This window comes from Abramis brama (genome assembly GCF_963993115.1).
Source record: "Abramis brama genome assembly, chromosome: 5".
Lineage (NCBI taxonomy): Eukaryota > Metazoa > Chordata > Actinopteri > Cypriniformes > Leuciscidae > Abramis > Abramis brama.
The window spans coordinates 11,373,325-11,388,910 of NC_139967.1; the positions used below are offsets into that span (position 1 = coordinate 11,373,325).

The 15,586-nt window shown below is 39.1% G+C and overlaps 1 protein-coding gene across 1 annotated transcript in view; it reads left to right on the top strand.

Moving 5' to 3' along the window:
• Positions 1-15,586, top strand: part of LOC311083067 (uncharacterized protein) — a gene marked incomplete at its 3' end in the record, with an annotated part of 45,986 nt that overhangs the window by 25,194 nt on the left and 5,206 nt on the right. Inside the window, exons 4-9 of the mRNA XM_084114318.1 lie at positions 3,359-3,476; positions 4,296-4,419; positions 4,959-5,032; positions 6,204-6,261; positions 6,866-6,901; positions 7,989-8,208. Coding sequence (XP_083970444.1) covers positions 3,359-3,476; positions 4,296-4,419; positions 4,959-5,032; positions 6,204-6,261; positions 6,866-6,901; positions 7,989-8,208 — 630 coding nt within the window. The remainder of the gene's footprint in view (positions 1-3,358; positions 3,477-4,295; positions 4,420-4,958; positions 5,033-6,203; positions 6,262-6,865; positions 6,902-7,988; positions 8,209-15,586) is intronic.

The following is a 15,586-nucleotide window of genomic DNA, read 5'->3' on the forward strand; positions in this document are numbered from 1 at the left end:
TCATAATTCCACTAAACGTGTTTGGAGGAAGAAGAATGATGAGTACCATCCCAAGAACACCATCCCTACTGTGAAGCATGGGGGTGGTAGCATCATGCTTTGGGGGTGTTTTTCTGCACATGGGACAGGGCAACTGCACTGTATTAAGGAGAGGATGACCGGGGCCATGTATTGCGAGATTTTGGGGAACAACCTCCTTCCCTCAGTTAGAGCATTGAAGATGGGTCGAGGCTGGGTCTTCCAACATGACAATGACCCGAAGCACACAGCCAGGATAACCAAGGAGTGGCTCTGTAAGAAGCATATCAAGGTTCTGGCGTGGCCTAGCAGTCTCCAGACCTAAACCCAATAGAGAATCTTTGGAGGGAGCTCAAAGTCCGTGTTTCTCAGCGACAGCCCAGAAACCTGACTGATCTAGAGAAGATCTGTGTGGAGGAGTGGGCCAAAATCCCTCCTGCAGTGTGTGCAAACCTGGTGAAAAACTACAGGAAACGTTTGACCTCTGTAATTGCAAACAAAGGCTACTGTACCAAATATTAACATTGATTTTCTCAGGTATTCAAATACTTATTTGCAGCTGTATCATACAAATAAATAGTTAAAAAATCATACATTGTGATTTCTGGATTTTTTTATTTTTTATTATGTCTCTTACAGTGGACATGCACCTACGATGACAATTTCAGACCCCTCCATGATTTCTAAGTGGGAGAACTTGCAAAATAGCAGGGTGTTCAAATACTTATTTTCCTCACTGTATATATATATATACATACACACACTATATATATATAGTGTGCAGGTACAGTACAGGTCAAAAGTTTTGAAACATTACTTTTTTTTATATTTTTGAAAGAAGTCTCTAATCAAGGCTGCGTTTATTTGATCAAAAATACAGAAAAAACAGTCATATTGTGAAATATTATTACAACTTAAAATAATAGTTTTCTATTTGAATATATTTAAAAAAATAATTTATTCCTGTGATGCAAAGCTGAATTTTCAGCATCATTACTCCAGTCTTCAGTGTCATATGTCACATCACATCCAGTCTATCACATGATCCTTTAGAAATCATTCTAATATTCTGATTTATTATGAGTGTTGGAAACAGTTCTGCTGCCTAATATATTTGATGAATAAAAGGTTAAAAAGAACTGCATTTATTCAAAATAAAAAAATATTTTCTAATAATATAAATCTTCTTTACTATCACTTTTTATCAATTTAACACATCCTTGCTGAATAAAAGTATTGATTTATTTCAGAAAAAAAAAAGAAAAAAACTTTTTACTTTTTATTCATCAAAGTATCCTAAAAAATTATCACAGGTTATGAAAAAATATTAAGCAGCAGAACTGTTTCCAACTTTGATAATGAATCATCATATTAGAATGATTTCTAAAGGATCATGTGATAGACTGGAGTAATGATCCTGAAAATTCAGCTTTGCATCACAGTAATAAATGATAATTTAAAGTATAATAAATTGAAAACCAATTATTTTAAATTGTAATAATATATCACAATATTAAATTTTTTTTCTGTATTTTTGATCAAATAAATGCAGGCTTGATGAGCAGAAGAAACTTCTTAAAAAACAATAAAAATAGTAATGTTTCCAAACTTTTGACCTGTTATATATATATATATATATATATATATATATATATATATATATATATATATATATATATATATATGCACTATGGGCCCTATTTTAACGATCTGAAACGCAAGTATCAAGCGCGAAACGCAAGTAACTTTGTGGACGGGTCTTGGGCGCTGTTGCTATTATACCGGCGGGATAAATGACTCTTGCGCCTGACGCAAATCTAAAATGGGTTGGTCTGAGGTAGCTTCATTATTCATAGGTGTGGTTTGGGCGTAATGTGAAATAAACCAATCAGAGCAACATCTCACATTCCCTTTAAGAGCAGGCGCGCTTGTTCCATGGCGGACTGCTATTATAACGGCGGATTTAGCGGTTCACAGCCGAGGAGACCGACGTTCTCGTCAGGGCCGTAAAAGACAGAGAAGTGACATTATATGGGGATGGGAGAAACCCACCCAAATTAGCTTCGGTTAAACAGGCATATAATAATTTGGGTAAATGTGTAAACTAGATTGATGCCTATTTTTTCACATCTTCATGGACAATATTTTTCTTTGTAATAATGTATGATTTGCAAAAATGAAAACGGCTGCTTCTGTGTAGATGAGAGAATCAAAGTGTATGCGTGTTGTCAAGGCCATTAATAAGGCCGCATTAATGCACGGGCTTACCTGGGCTGAAGCCCAGGGGCCTCCCAAGTTCAGGGGCCTCCCATGTTCAGGTTCATGATGAGCTGAAAAGGTCATATTGTTTTGTAACTTGTCAGGTTTTCTGTCAATCACTCTAATCGCACGTTACATGTCTGCTGATTGAGTGACCCACGTGGCCCCTATTCTGACCTACTTGCAAGATGCTTAACTGCTTTAGATTTTTTTGGATAAGAAATTGTTTGCTAAGTGAGAAATGTAGTGAAATGGCTGCATTAAAGGTTTGCTGCCAGCATCAAGCTTTTACAGACCACTGAGAATTAACTAAAGAAGAGAGGGAGAGACAATTATGAGTTTTACAGAGAAATTAAAATATTTAGGCGTAGCAGGACTCCTAAAAGACTCACTGTTCTGATCGTAGTGTTCAGAGAGACCTATAATTAATCCCCCTCCTCTTCTCCCACTTCCTAAGATAATGACCGTGTCTTTATATTAAATATGATTGTGAAGAATGGGTCTGGTTTCTTGGAATTCTGCAGAGAATATTTCTGTTCTTGTAGTTTAACTTCTCTATAAGAGCTTGACATTAATATTTTAGTGAATATTAGGAGCTGTTTAGACCAATATTGAAGTAAAGTGTTAACCCTAAAGCAGAGTCCACAATGGACACACTGCCAGGAACAATATATTTTTTTCAGGAACAATATATAGTTTAAATTCCAATGAACAATAGGCAGATCCTTGTTGTTGTTGAATAGATAGACCTCTGATAGACGGACAGACAGACAGAGAGATAGACAGATGGACGGACATCCATTGCCAATATTGTAAGTTGCCAATATTCAAGAAAACTTAGCTACATAATTCTATTTCCATTGTAAAAAAGCATTATTAATTATTTGAAATGCAATTTTTATGGTCTGTGCAAAATATTTGCCTAGTACATTTTCTCAATTCACCTACCGTTGGCAAAGCTATTTTTAGACTCCTCTAATGGACACTGATGAAATTTCTTAAACTCACAGAGAGGTGTGGGTGAAAAAAAAAAATGTATGCATGTTTGTTGATGGTCTGATCTCTATTTCTGTGTCCCAAGTGAGATAAATCGTCTGGACCTGGGTCTGGTTGTTGAGGTGTGGAGTAAAGGACTCATCTGGGACACCTTGATAGGAACAGCATGGATCCCACTTAACACTATCCGGCAATCAGATGAGGTAAGTGGGCACCACCAGCCAATCGGAATACAGAGAACATGCCCTCAAGAATCACACATCTCGACTCAGCTGTCTATCTGGTGAGGCATGAAAGTGCCACTCCCACCCCTTTTCACACGATACATAAGACCATCTGAGTCATGCCCGGAGCTGAGGTGGGTGGGGAAGGCATTGCAAATGATGTGAAACTTTGCTTGAACTGCTTCCAACTGGACAGTTATGAAATAACCCCAGGGTGCCAGTCAACAGCGCAAATTATATTATTAATGGTCTGATTAAATCAAGAGACTAAGTCAATTAAGGATTAAGGGTATATAAATATAACCAATGGTACTTTAAAAAGCTAAAAAAAATCGAAATCCCTAACCTTAAGTATTACTTAAGTAAAATAAACCCAACACTTGTGCAACTAATGTAAATTATACTTCAAGGCATGTGGCTTGATGTGGAAAGGAGTGCTTTTACTTTATTAAGCATTCAGGCTTACAATGTTTGACTGGTGGATGATAACGCATCACCTTGGAATAATTACACAGCAAGGCCCTGGCAGCTACTGTCAACAGGCGACCACTTACATTTTCTCCAGAAATGTAGCTAAATTAGTGTGGTTCTCATGAATTTTTAAACTTGAAAATGCAAATACTCTGTAAAACAAATACAGTCAAAGTGCCACTGGTAAAAAGGGATGCTTTCTGACGTGAAAACTCCAAACGCTACCTCTAATATCTTCATGCTGATGTCTATCTCTATTTCATGCACTGTATCTCAGAGTCAGAGTTGGCATCTTACAGGTTTTTTTTTCTCTCTGTTTTGCTCTAGGAGGGGCCAGGAGAATGGACCTCACTGGATTCTGAGGTTCTGATGAAGGAAGATGAGATATATGGCACTAAAAACCCCACTCCTCACCAAGTGCTGCTGGACACACGCTTTGAGCTCCCTTTTGGTAGTCCTGTTCATTATTATAGTATAGTATAGTGTTTTTCAGCTCCAGTCCTTGGGACCAAGAATGTTTTAGATGTCTCCCTATTCAACACACTAAAGAGTTGAGTCAGGTGTTTTAATAAGTGAGACATCCAAAACATTCTGATAGGTGGGTTCCCAGGACTAAAGTTGAGAAACTTTTGTTATGTTATGTTATTTTGTGTAATGGTGTTGTGTTGTGTTGTGTTGTGTTGAGTTGAGTTTTTAGCACCACTGTATGCCCTAAAAAGTTAAATGAAATGAGAGAATTATGGAGACATAAACGGAGAACATCATAAAAAAAATATAGAGGAAGTGAAGGGTGCTGCTGATGTATTTGTGATGTTCCTGCAGTAACCTCTGTCTCTCATGTCATATTAAACACTGTGAATACAGAATTGAATGCTGTGTGGCCAGAGAAACTAGAAGGGAGGAGTGTGAGATAGTGGAAGCTGGAGTTTTATCAGATAATATCGGACTTTCTTTCCCCCTTATTTCTCCATTATTTGTTGGCTTGTGCAGATATACCCGACGACGAGGCCCAGTACTGGACTAAAAAGCTGGAGCGCATCAACTCTATGAGGATACATGATGAGGTACAGACTGTGTGTGTTTAGTTGGAGTAGAGATGTGTGAATATTTACAGTAGAAGAAGTAACATGTTTCTTTATGGGCCTAGGCATTTAAAATCGTATTTATTTATTGCATTCTTAAACAATATTAATGCATTTTTCAAAAGGACTCTATTGAAGTTTGTTTGAGATGAATTTAGAACATCCTTTTCTTGAATTTGAATAATTTTCTTTTTAGATCCAGCAATATATTACATACTTTCTTAACGGTTCTTGACTATGGGGTTGTAGTGCATCAACATACTCCTCCTTGCCTCTCTGGATGCTTTGTATCATGGTGTCTAAAGATTTATTACAGATTGTAAATTGTCAACACATCACTGTGCATTGTATAAAAGAGTTGCTTTGTCTTGATTAACCATTCAAAGAACAATAAACTGGTATTTATTAATATATAAAGCCATACTGGGTCACTCATATCTCAGGACCTCCCGTCAGAATTGATCTTGGTAAAGCTTCCTTTAAATATGCTGCAACCTCGGACTGGGATTTTCTTGAAACGAAACTGAGGCTGCACAATTTGGTGTTTTTTAATCATTTTAAAACTGTAATACGTAATTTAGAAAATTAATTCATGACGTGCTTTTAATGGTTGTTTTTTTTTCATATATTTTGTTTATATGTTGCTACTTGTATATGTGTATATGCAAATCCGGACTGTTTATCTTGGCCAGGACACTCCTGTAAAAGAGATTTTTAATCTCAGTGATCTTTTCCTGGTTAAATGAAGGTATTGATAATGTAATGTTTTTGATTAATTTTCAGCCATAGACTGAAAATAGATCTGAGCATTTTCTTAACAAAAAACAACGACTCAACTTTAGATGTGTATTGATTTGGCTTATGTTGGTATGGAGCAGGTATTTTGTATTTTGTTTTCATCAATATTATATTGGTACAACAACAACAACAAAAAGGAATTCTTTAGGGAAAGAATTATCTTCTTCTGACACCTGCTGTGAGCACTGAGTTACTGCACATTTATCCTGCCAAAAGACCAATGAGCTGGACAGTATAACGAATGGAGGGAAGACTAGAGCAGTGTAGAGCCAGTGTAAAAATAAGTTTAAGCAGGCCTCTATCTTACATAATTTGATTCACCTCATTCATGTAGCTGATGTCATCTATTTTTTAGTATTCACTGCAAGATGAAGCACAGAGAAGACAGCTGCCCCCAGTACCCTCCCAGTGCTGTAAGTATTCTCTTTTCAGCTTTTACAGTGCAGGAAAACTACATGACATTTCCTCTTTAAGCCAATAGATGGCAGTAAATAATAGCTGTTGTATTGTAATGCATTTAGTCCTGATGATTATGTCGTTCATACTTTTATGTTCTGTTTGTTGTAATATTGCCAAGATTCTCTTTTAATTGAAAAATAAAAATGGTCAACATTTACCCTCATTTTGCCCCAAACCTGTATGACTTTCTTTTTTACTTAAAATATAAAAAATAATAGTAGGCAGAATGATGCTATGATAGTCACTATTTACTTTCATGGTATGAAAAAACGATGCAGTGGAAGTGAATACTGAGACTGTCAGTCTCTCTAACAACGTGATTGTGAGTAAATAATCCCAGAAAATTAATTTCTGGGTGACTATCCCTTTAAGCAACCATGAAGCCCTTAATTCACAGTAATTCACCATGAGTAATTCACAGAAATAGTTGATGGTATTTTGTAACAAGAACAGGAGTAGATTTATGATATTGAATGAATAAGAAAGTAGATTTTTCTACATGCTTTAACCTATAAATTGCAATTGTTTTCTGCTATTTAACTTTCTCCACACCATTAGGCAATTGGACATACTTTGGGTGGAATGATCAGCAGAGTACGTATTTTGTGTGTTGGAACTCATCATCATTTCACTTCTTTACTTCTTTCTTTCTTTTACAATGTATTAATTCACAGAGAGAGAAAGAGTGAATCAGATGCAGTTGGCTGCACTTGTAATGGAGAATTTGATTTAAACAACACAAATACACATACAGATTCTGAGGGTGATTATTTGAGTCAAAAATGTCATATTTATTAGCAGTAGACCAGAATCAGACATCTAAGGTGTCTAATATACACTACCAGTCAAAGGTTTTGCCACACTACTACATTTGTTTGCCATCTCAAACCTTTTGATTAAAGCCTTATATTCTTAAAATTAGTTCTTAGGACAAATCTAAATTGTGCCTGTGTGTGGTTTTCTTTGCAAAGCCTAGCATTGAATTAAAACTTATTTGATAATCCATTTTGTTTTTATTTGTTAACTTTAGTACTATTCTAAAATTTGGAAATAGTAATAATAAATAATGTGTTGGTGTGTCCAAGCCATTAACTAGTAGCATACATACAACAAGATTAAATTTAGTGCATACAGTATGCAAACTGAGGTTTTGCACAATTCTCTTTCCTTTCCCACTTTGGCTTTCCATCATTCTTTCATTTACCATTTATTTGTGCTTCATGAATTTATGTGTTATGTTAATTATTTGTATTTAGAAATGTGTAATTTTTCAACATTAAGATTTTATATGTACTGTATATAAGGTAAGGCGAAGATGCTGTGAATGGTCACCATTTCTTTATAATTTTCACAATTTTTAATTGCCTTTTAGTTTTTATGCAGTGATCTGACAAATAAACTTTTAAAAGTAAAATGATTTTTAATTTAATATGAAGTCATAACATAACTGCTTTTTATAATATTTTTTAATTTGTTCAAAAAATAGTTTATTATGGAGTGTAGCATATCACACTGTTGTCACTGCTTTGTTAATGTTCACTATCCTTTTGAATTTGTACATTGGAGTCTCCGCCCTGAACACTCAAATACAGATGCTATATGATATGAAGTGAATGCAAAGTTTTAGGTGCAGTCCTCCCTGACAAGACTTTACTTACTTCTGGATTTCATTGTGCTGTAGCTTTTGATGACCACGACAGCGCTGTGGATGACAGGGACAGTGATTATCGCAGTGAGACAAACAGTAGGCCTCCACGATACCACACTACAGCTCAACCTAATTCCTCTGTACACCAGTACCCCATTGGTCGAAGATTACAGCATGAGGCATTGTCAAAAGAGTCTAGGACAGACTCTATACAGAGCTATGACTTGGATTATAGAGAAGGAAGGGAACAGAGGTATGTTGAAACACTTGATTACACAAACACATTTTAAAATATTGCATTACCCACACGTTATCTAAAAATCCTTAAAACAAGATACATTTATTTGATGCAACCCTGAATAAGCTGTTGTTTAAGAGTTGTTTTTGGATAATGTGTTTTGAATATAAAGCCCCTTTCACACAGAGATTCCAGAAAATACACGGATAAAGTGACCCGGGATTTGACCCGGGTTCGTTTGATTTTGGTTCATTCACTATTCTGTCCCTGATGCAAGTATGTTGCACCTCAACAGATAGTTAAACAGGATGAGGGTTGAAGAAAAAGTCGAAACCAAAGAAGTTCTTTTTCTGTGTTTTACTTTGAAATCTTCACTCCCACAACGTACATTTTTGTGAAACTACAATACAAACAGAAAATGTACATTAAGAATTAAGTATGAATAAAAGTAAATTGTAAGAAAGATAACAATAATCTTCTTTGAAAATGTACAGCAAATTTTTCTTAAATTCTATGAAATACTCTCTTTTTTAACATGGATGATATTAAATAAACAAACTTACAGACGATGGCCTCTTTGGCATGAAATAACAGAAGAATATATCTTTTATCAGAGAGACATCTGCTGCTGCATCACTGCTGTGGTGAAGTGAAAAACTAAGATGGCCACCACGACCTCTAACCTAAGTCACATGATGCATCTTAACCAATTAAATAAAATCAAAATTAAATGACTACTTAAATAGTCAGAACACTCCCCGTCTGGTATTTTAGAAATACCACTACTAACAATGCAACAGTTCTGTAGAACATTATTCATTCTGTTCTTCTGATGACAGAAGAAGAATCACTTGGGACACAGGTCTCAGATAAGTTTTACACTTCCCATCCTTGGTGACCTTGATTTCAATTTTCCTGACCTTTTCATCATCGCCTGGGAAGACCTTAGTGACAAGAGCCATCGGCCAGTCATTTCTCTTAACTTGAGCTTCCTTCATAAGTACAATATCTCCTTCCCTGATGTTAGGCTGGTTCGTGTGCCATTTGCGGCGACTTTGAAGATTGACTAGGTACTCACGTCGCCACCTTTCCCAGAAGGTGCTGGCAAGCTGTTGAACTTGCTTCCATTTCTGGCGGCAAAAATCATTTTCAAAGTCCCCTGGAGGAGGAGACAAGACACCAACTTTCTGAGTCAAAAGAGTGGCTGGAGTCAACAGGGCGGGTGAATTTGGGTCACTTGAGATTGGTGCGAGAGGTCTTGCGTTCATAATTGCAGAAACTTCTGCCAAGAATGTCGCCAGCATTTCATGAGTGAGATGAGAGTGACTCTTTTGAAGCAACATGGAGTCTAATATGCGACGTGCAATTCCGATAAGTCGCTCCCAAGCTCCTCCCATATGGGATGCATGAGGGGGATTAAAGATCCAACGACATCCTTCCTCATTCAAGTAGCTCCTAAAACTAGGCTCCTCTGCAAGCATTCCCAGCTCCTTACAAGCACCCTTGAAATTTGTGCCACAGTCTGATCTGATTTGTTTTGCTGGACCCCTTATGGCAAAGAAGCGTCGCAGGGCGTTGATAAAGGTGGATGCATCAAGAGAATCAATCAGCTCAAAGTGCACTGCTCGAATACTCAAACAGGTAAAAATGAGTACCCATCTTTTGCTGTTCGCCAAGCCACCCCGAGTGCGGCGAGAGGCGACCATCCAGGGCCCAAAGACATCAAGGCCGACATAAGTAAAAGGTGGATCAGTGGCAAGTCGATCAGGAGGAAGATCTGCCATTTTCTGTTCAACAACTCTTCCTCTGAGTTTCTGACAGATGATGCATTTATGAATCACACTATGAATGCGTTTTCTCGCCCCGACGATCCAGAATCCTGCATTTCTGATTGCACCTTCTGTAAAAAGGCGACCTTGGTGTTTGACCCGTTCATGAAAGTGTCTAGTGATGAGAAGGGCTATGTGGCTTTTCCCAGGAATGATAACAGGATGCTTTTCTCCTTGTTCTATAGGAGCATGCTTGAGTCTGCCACCTACTCTCAGAAGCCCATCTCGGTCAATGAAGGGGTTCAGAGTTCTCAGTCCACTGTTTTTTTGGATTTCCTTTCCTTCAGAAAGACGAGCAAACTCAACACGGTAGCTCTCCTGTTGGATACATTGTAATATCACAACTTTTGCCTGTGAAAGTTCCTCTGGGAGTGCTTTGTCGCAAAGATGCCATTTTTTACAGGTACTTGCTAACTCAGTTTCGAGTCTGAATGAATGAATGATGTGAATTAAGTTGGATATAGCTTGTAAGAGACATTTCCAAGTCGAAAAGCGCTCAAAGCGATGTGAGCCAAGTTTAACAGGAAAGTCATGGAGGGTCAAATCTGTACGGTTAGAGTGTACTTCCACATCTGAATCAGGGTCAATTAGATTGTATGATGGATTGTCTTCAAGACACTCTGAATCAGGATGAGAAAGAAACGCAGGCCCAGAAAGCCATGTGGAATCTTTTAAGTCTGAGGCAAGCACTGAACGAGTTGCGTGATCAGCAGGGTTTTGACTTGTGGAAATGTAATGCCACTGTTCTGGCCTTGTAGATTTCCTAATCCGCTGGACTCTATTACTCACGTATACGTAAAACCGTCTGGTTTGGTTATGAATATACCCCAACACTACTTTACTGTCAGAATAGAATTCTACAGCGTTTGGAGTAATATCTATCTCATCTTGAATGAGTTCTGCCACTTCTACTGCCAGGACTGCTGCTCCAAGCTCTAATCGAGGTACAGTGTGAGCAGACAGTGGAGCAAGCTTAGCCTTGCCTAGCACAAACCCTACGGTACATGATCCATTGTCATTCATTACTCTCAGGTAGGCTACTGCTGCAATTGCCTTTGTGGAAGCATCTGAGAAAACGTGAATTTCTTTCCTTTGAGCTGAAGATAGTGAAACCATTGAGTACACTCTGGGTATTTCAAATTGAGCTAGATCTTGCAAAGAGTTTTTCCAAGCCTCCCATTCAGCTTCCCTGACTGATGGTAGAGGGGCATCCCAGTCTTTGGTGTCTGCTGTCAGGTCACGAAGAAGGCACTTTCCTTGTATCGTAACAGGTGCTGCCAACCCAAGAGGGTCAAAAACGCTGTTGACAGTTGCTAAGACACCTCTACGTGTAAAAGGCTTCTCTTCTGCATCAACACGAAAAGTGAAAGTGTCTGTTTTAAGATTCCAGCTCAGACCAAGGCTCCTCTGAATAGGTGGAGTATCTTTTTCCAGATCGAGGTCCTTGAGATCTTTCACATGATCCTCCACAGGAAAGGCATTCATTACATCAGGACTGTTAGATGCTATTTTATGAAGCCTCAGGTTGGAACTTGCTAGCATCTCCTGAGTTCTTTTCAACAGATCAACTGCTTCCACAGCCGTGGGCACTGATTTCAGGCCATCATCCACATAAAAATTACGCTCCACAAAGGCTCTTGCATCTTTCCCAAACTCAAGTTCTCCATGTTGAGCTGCACGATGAAGTCCATAGATTGCTACCGCGGGAGAGGGACTATTCCCAAAGACATGGACCTTCATCCTATACTCTGTGACATCTTTCGAGGGATCATTGTCCTCAAACCACAAGAAGCGGAGAAAGTTGCGGTGATCTTCTCTTACCACAAAGCTATGGAACATCTGTTCAATGTCAGCAGTAAATGCAACTGCTTCTTTACGGAAACGCAGCAAAACACCCAGCAAGGAGTTATTCAGGTCAGGTCCTGAGAGAAGCACTTGATTCAAAGAAAGGCCTTTGTACTGTGCACTAGAGTCAAAAACAACTCTGATCTGTCCTGGCTTGCGAGGGTGATAGACACCAAATATAGGCAAGTACCACACTTCCTCATTTTTCATCACAGGTGGAGCTAATTCTGCATGACCTGCATCGAAAATCCTTTGCATGAATGTGATGAAATGTTCCTGCATTTGAGGCTTCTTCCTTAGTGTCTGTTGGAGTGACAAGAGACGTTTCATACTCAGATCCCTATTGTTGGGTAGCTGTTGGCGTGGAATACGGAAAGGAAGAGGTGCCACCCAGCTGTTAGAGCTGTCAATGAACATTTCCTTGTCCATCATTTTCATGAATGCTCGATCTTCAATGGAAGGGGCTATCTTTTCGTCGTCTTGTGTCCGTTCGAAAATAGTGTTACCCAGCAAGTACTCAGGGCAGGTGGATGGGTAAAAATGACAGCCATGTAAAGAGATGGGATGATTTTTACTGCTTAGCTTCTCTTTCACCTGTATCTGATTAGGACATGGCTCACATATGCTTGGACGTCCATTGAGAAGTATGTTTGTGCGGAACACGTCAACTGTGCTAGGTTTATGTACTGACCCCAAGCAGACATTTCCCACTATCACCCAGCCAAAGTCGAGTTTTTGGGCGTACGGTGAATTGTTCAAACCATTGAGCTGTTTCCTCACTTTGTGGACTCGGATGATGTCTCTCCCTAAGAGAAGCAGTATCTTAGCACATGGATCTATCTCTGGTATTTCGTGAGCAATAGATTTCAAGTGAGGGAACTGGCGTGCAATGGTGGGAGATGGGATCTCAGAATGGTCGTCAGGCATATAATTACACTCGATGAGTGTTGGGAGTGACACGTGTGTCTTTCCATCCATGGATACAGCTTGAAACCCAGTGGCTCTTCTTCCTGAAGTTTCTGTTAACCCAGCACAAGTTCGAAGAGTGTATGGATGCTCTTTTCCTTTTACTTTGAATAGATCAAAAAACTCAGGTCTAGCTAGAGATCTATTACTTTGCTCATCGAGCACTGCGTACATCTTCACCATAATTTCTGGATGATCCTCAGGATATACTCCTATCAGGCATATCTTAGAGCATGATTTGGGTATTGGACTGTCTCCACAAATCTCTGTGCATTGTGAAGTTACAGTAGGAGAAGGGCTTTTATCCTCCTCCCCGCCATGATCTGATGAAGGGTCTTTGTTGGCCCACGGTGGAGGACCAGGATGAAGTGCAGACACATGTCGATCGCTCTCACATTCATTGCATTTGATTACTGCCTTGCAGTTCTTTGCCAAGTGAACCGTCGAAGCACAACACCTATAGCACACACCATGTTCTCTAAGCAGTGTTTGCCTTTCTTCTAGAGTCTTCGCTCTAAACCCCCGGCAACGTCTCAGAGGATGAGGTTTGTTTTTATGTATAGGACACTGCTTTTCAACATCAATAGGTTCATTATCGGAACTTCTTGTGGAAAGAAATCCGGTTGACGATGTTACACCCGTCTTGTGTGTAGACACAGCCATCCTTCTTTGCAATTGTCTTTTAACCAACGGTTCTGCTTTGATCTGGGTTGTACAGACTGCACTAAAGCTAAAGCTTGGATCGTTTCGAGCACGTGCTTCCTGACAGACAAAGTCAGTAAGAAAGGAGAATGGAGGGAAGGTAACGTTGTACTTCCTTTTGTACTCAGAACCCTGATAAATCCATTTTTCTTGCAGGTGATAAGGCAGCTTCTCCACGATCGGACTGACTCCTCTGGAGGTGTCCAGATAAGAAAGTCCTGTCAAGTACCCTTCAGCTTTAGCAGACTGAATCTCGCGTAGCAGATCTCCAAGCTCTTGTAATTTTAGAGGATCTTGTTTATTGATTTTTGGAAATTTCTCAATTTTGTCAAAAAGTGCTTTCTCAACCACTTCCGGGGATCCATACATCTCTTCTAGACGATCCCACGCCATTTTAAGCCCTGCGTCAGGATACCTGATATTCACTGACCTGATGCGTCTCACATATTCTGATGACCGACTGCCTAACCACTTAATCAGTAAATCCAACTGTTCACTGGAAGTGAGTTTGAGCCCACTGGTGGCATTTAAGAAAGAAGATTTCCAAGCCCAGTAGTTTTCTGGGTGATCGTCGAATTTTGTGAGCCCGGAACTAATGATCTCACGACGGGCAAGAAACCTTGCTAAATCACTCATTTCAACTTCTCCGTGGGAAGGTGACTGCATAGGAGCGCCGGAATTGTAAGTCTCTGCGAGGGGCCAGTAATTAACTGGACTGTACGTGGCAGACTGAGGCTTTTCAATCTTGATAGTGTAAGGATTTGAGACTGAATCATTGACCCGTTCAACAAAATCAGGTGGCACAGTCCTATGAGAGCTTTCCTTTAACTGCTTGTTTTCACTTCCATAAAGGTTCATGAAATCAACAGGTTGAGTGGCTAAACTTATTTCCTCAGGAGGAACAACAATGGAGTTATTTGAATGCTGCTCCACATAATCACTGGTGCGCTGCACAGGGTCTGCAGCAGGAGCAATCGGGCTATGTGAACGATAACTGCCTTCCTCCATGCTCTCTACAGCCTCCTCTAATATTCTTGCCTCGGCCATAGCGGCAGCAGCCTCCTTTTCATGTTCTAGTGCTGTAAGACTGCCTTCCATGCGAACTTTTTCTACTTTCATTTCAGTTTCTTTCTTGACATAATATGCACGTGTACGCTCTGCCTCAGCTCTAGCTCGTGCTTTGGCAAAAGCCATGCTAGCCGATGTCCTACTAGACCTTTTTGATGATGCTGTTGAACGTGTAACAACAGAACTAGTTTTCAGTATCTTCTCAGTCTCAGATTTTCTGTCACCCTCCATAACATATAATGCATAGATAGTACCTCAAAGTTCAAGACTGGATTGATGAAGAAATGAGATATGAGGAGATCATTCACTTGAGAGCAGACTCTGTAGCTTGAATGAAGAGATTCCGTCTTTCCATTGCATTGAAGCTTCGTCTTTTCACTATTCTGTCCCTGATGCAAGTATGTTGCACCTCAACAGATAGTTAAACAGGATGAGGGTTGAAGAAAAAGTCGAAACCAAAGAAGTTCTTTTTCTGTGTTTTACTTTGAAATCTTCACTCCCACAACGTACATTTTTGTGAAACTACAATACAAACAGAAAATGTACATTAAGAATTAAGTATGAATAAAAGTAAATTGTAAGAAAGATAACAATAATCTTCTTTGAAAATGTACAGCAAATTTTTCTTAAATTCTATGAAATACTCTCTTTTTTAACATGGATGATATTAAATAAACAAACTTACAGACGATGGCCTCTTTGGCATGAAATAACAGAAGAATATATCTTTTATCAGAGAGACATCTGCTGCTGCATCACTGCTGTGGTGAAGTGAAAAACTAAGATGGCCACCACGACCTCTAACCTAAGTCACATGATGCATCTTAACCAATTAAATAAAATCAAAATTAAATGACTACTTAAATAGTCAGAACATTCACACTGCGAGTGATTTTCCGGAATGAGAGAGTGCGTTCACACACAACCCGTAAATATCCCGTAAAGACACGTGACATCGATGTGACTTATGTCTCAGCAGCGTC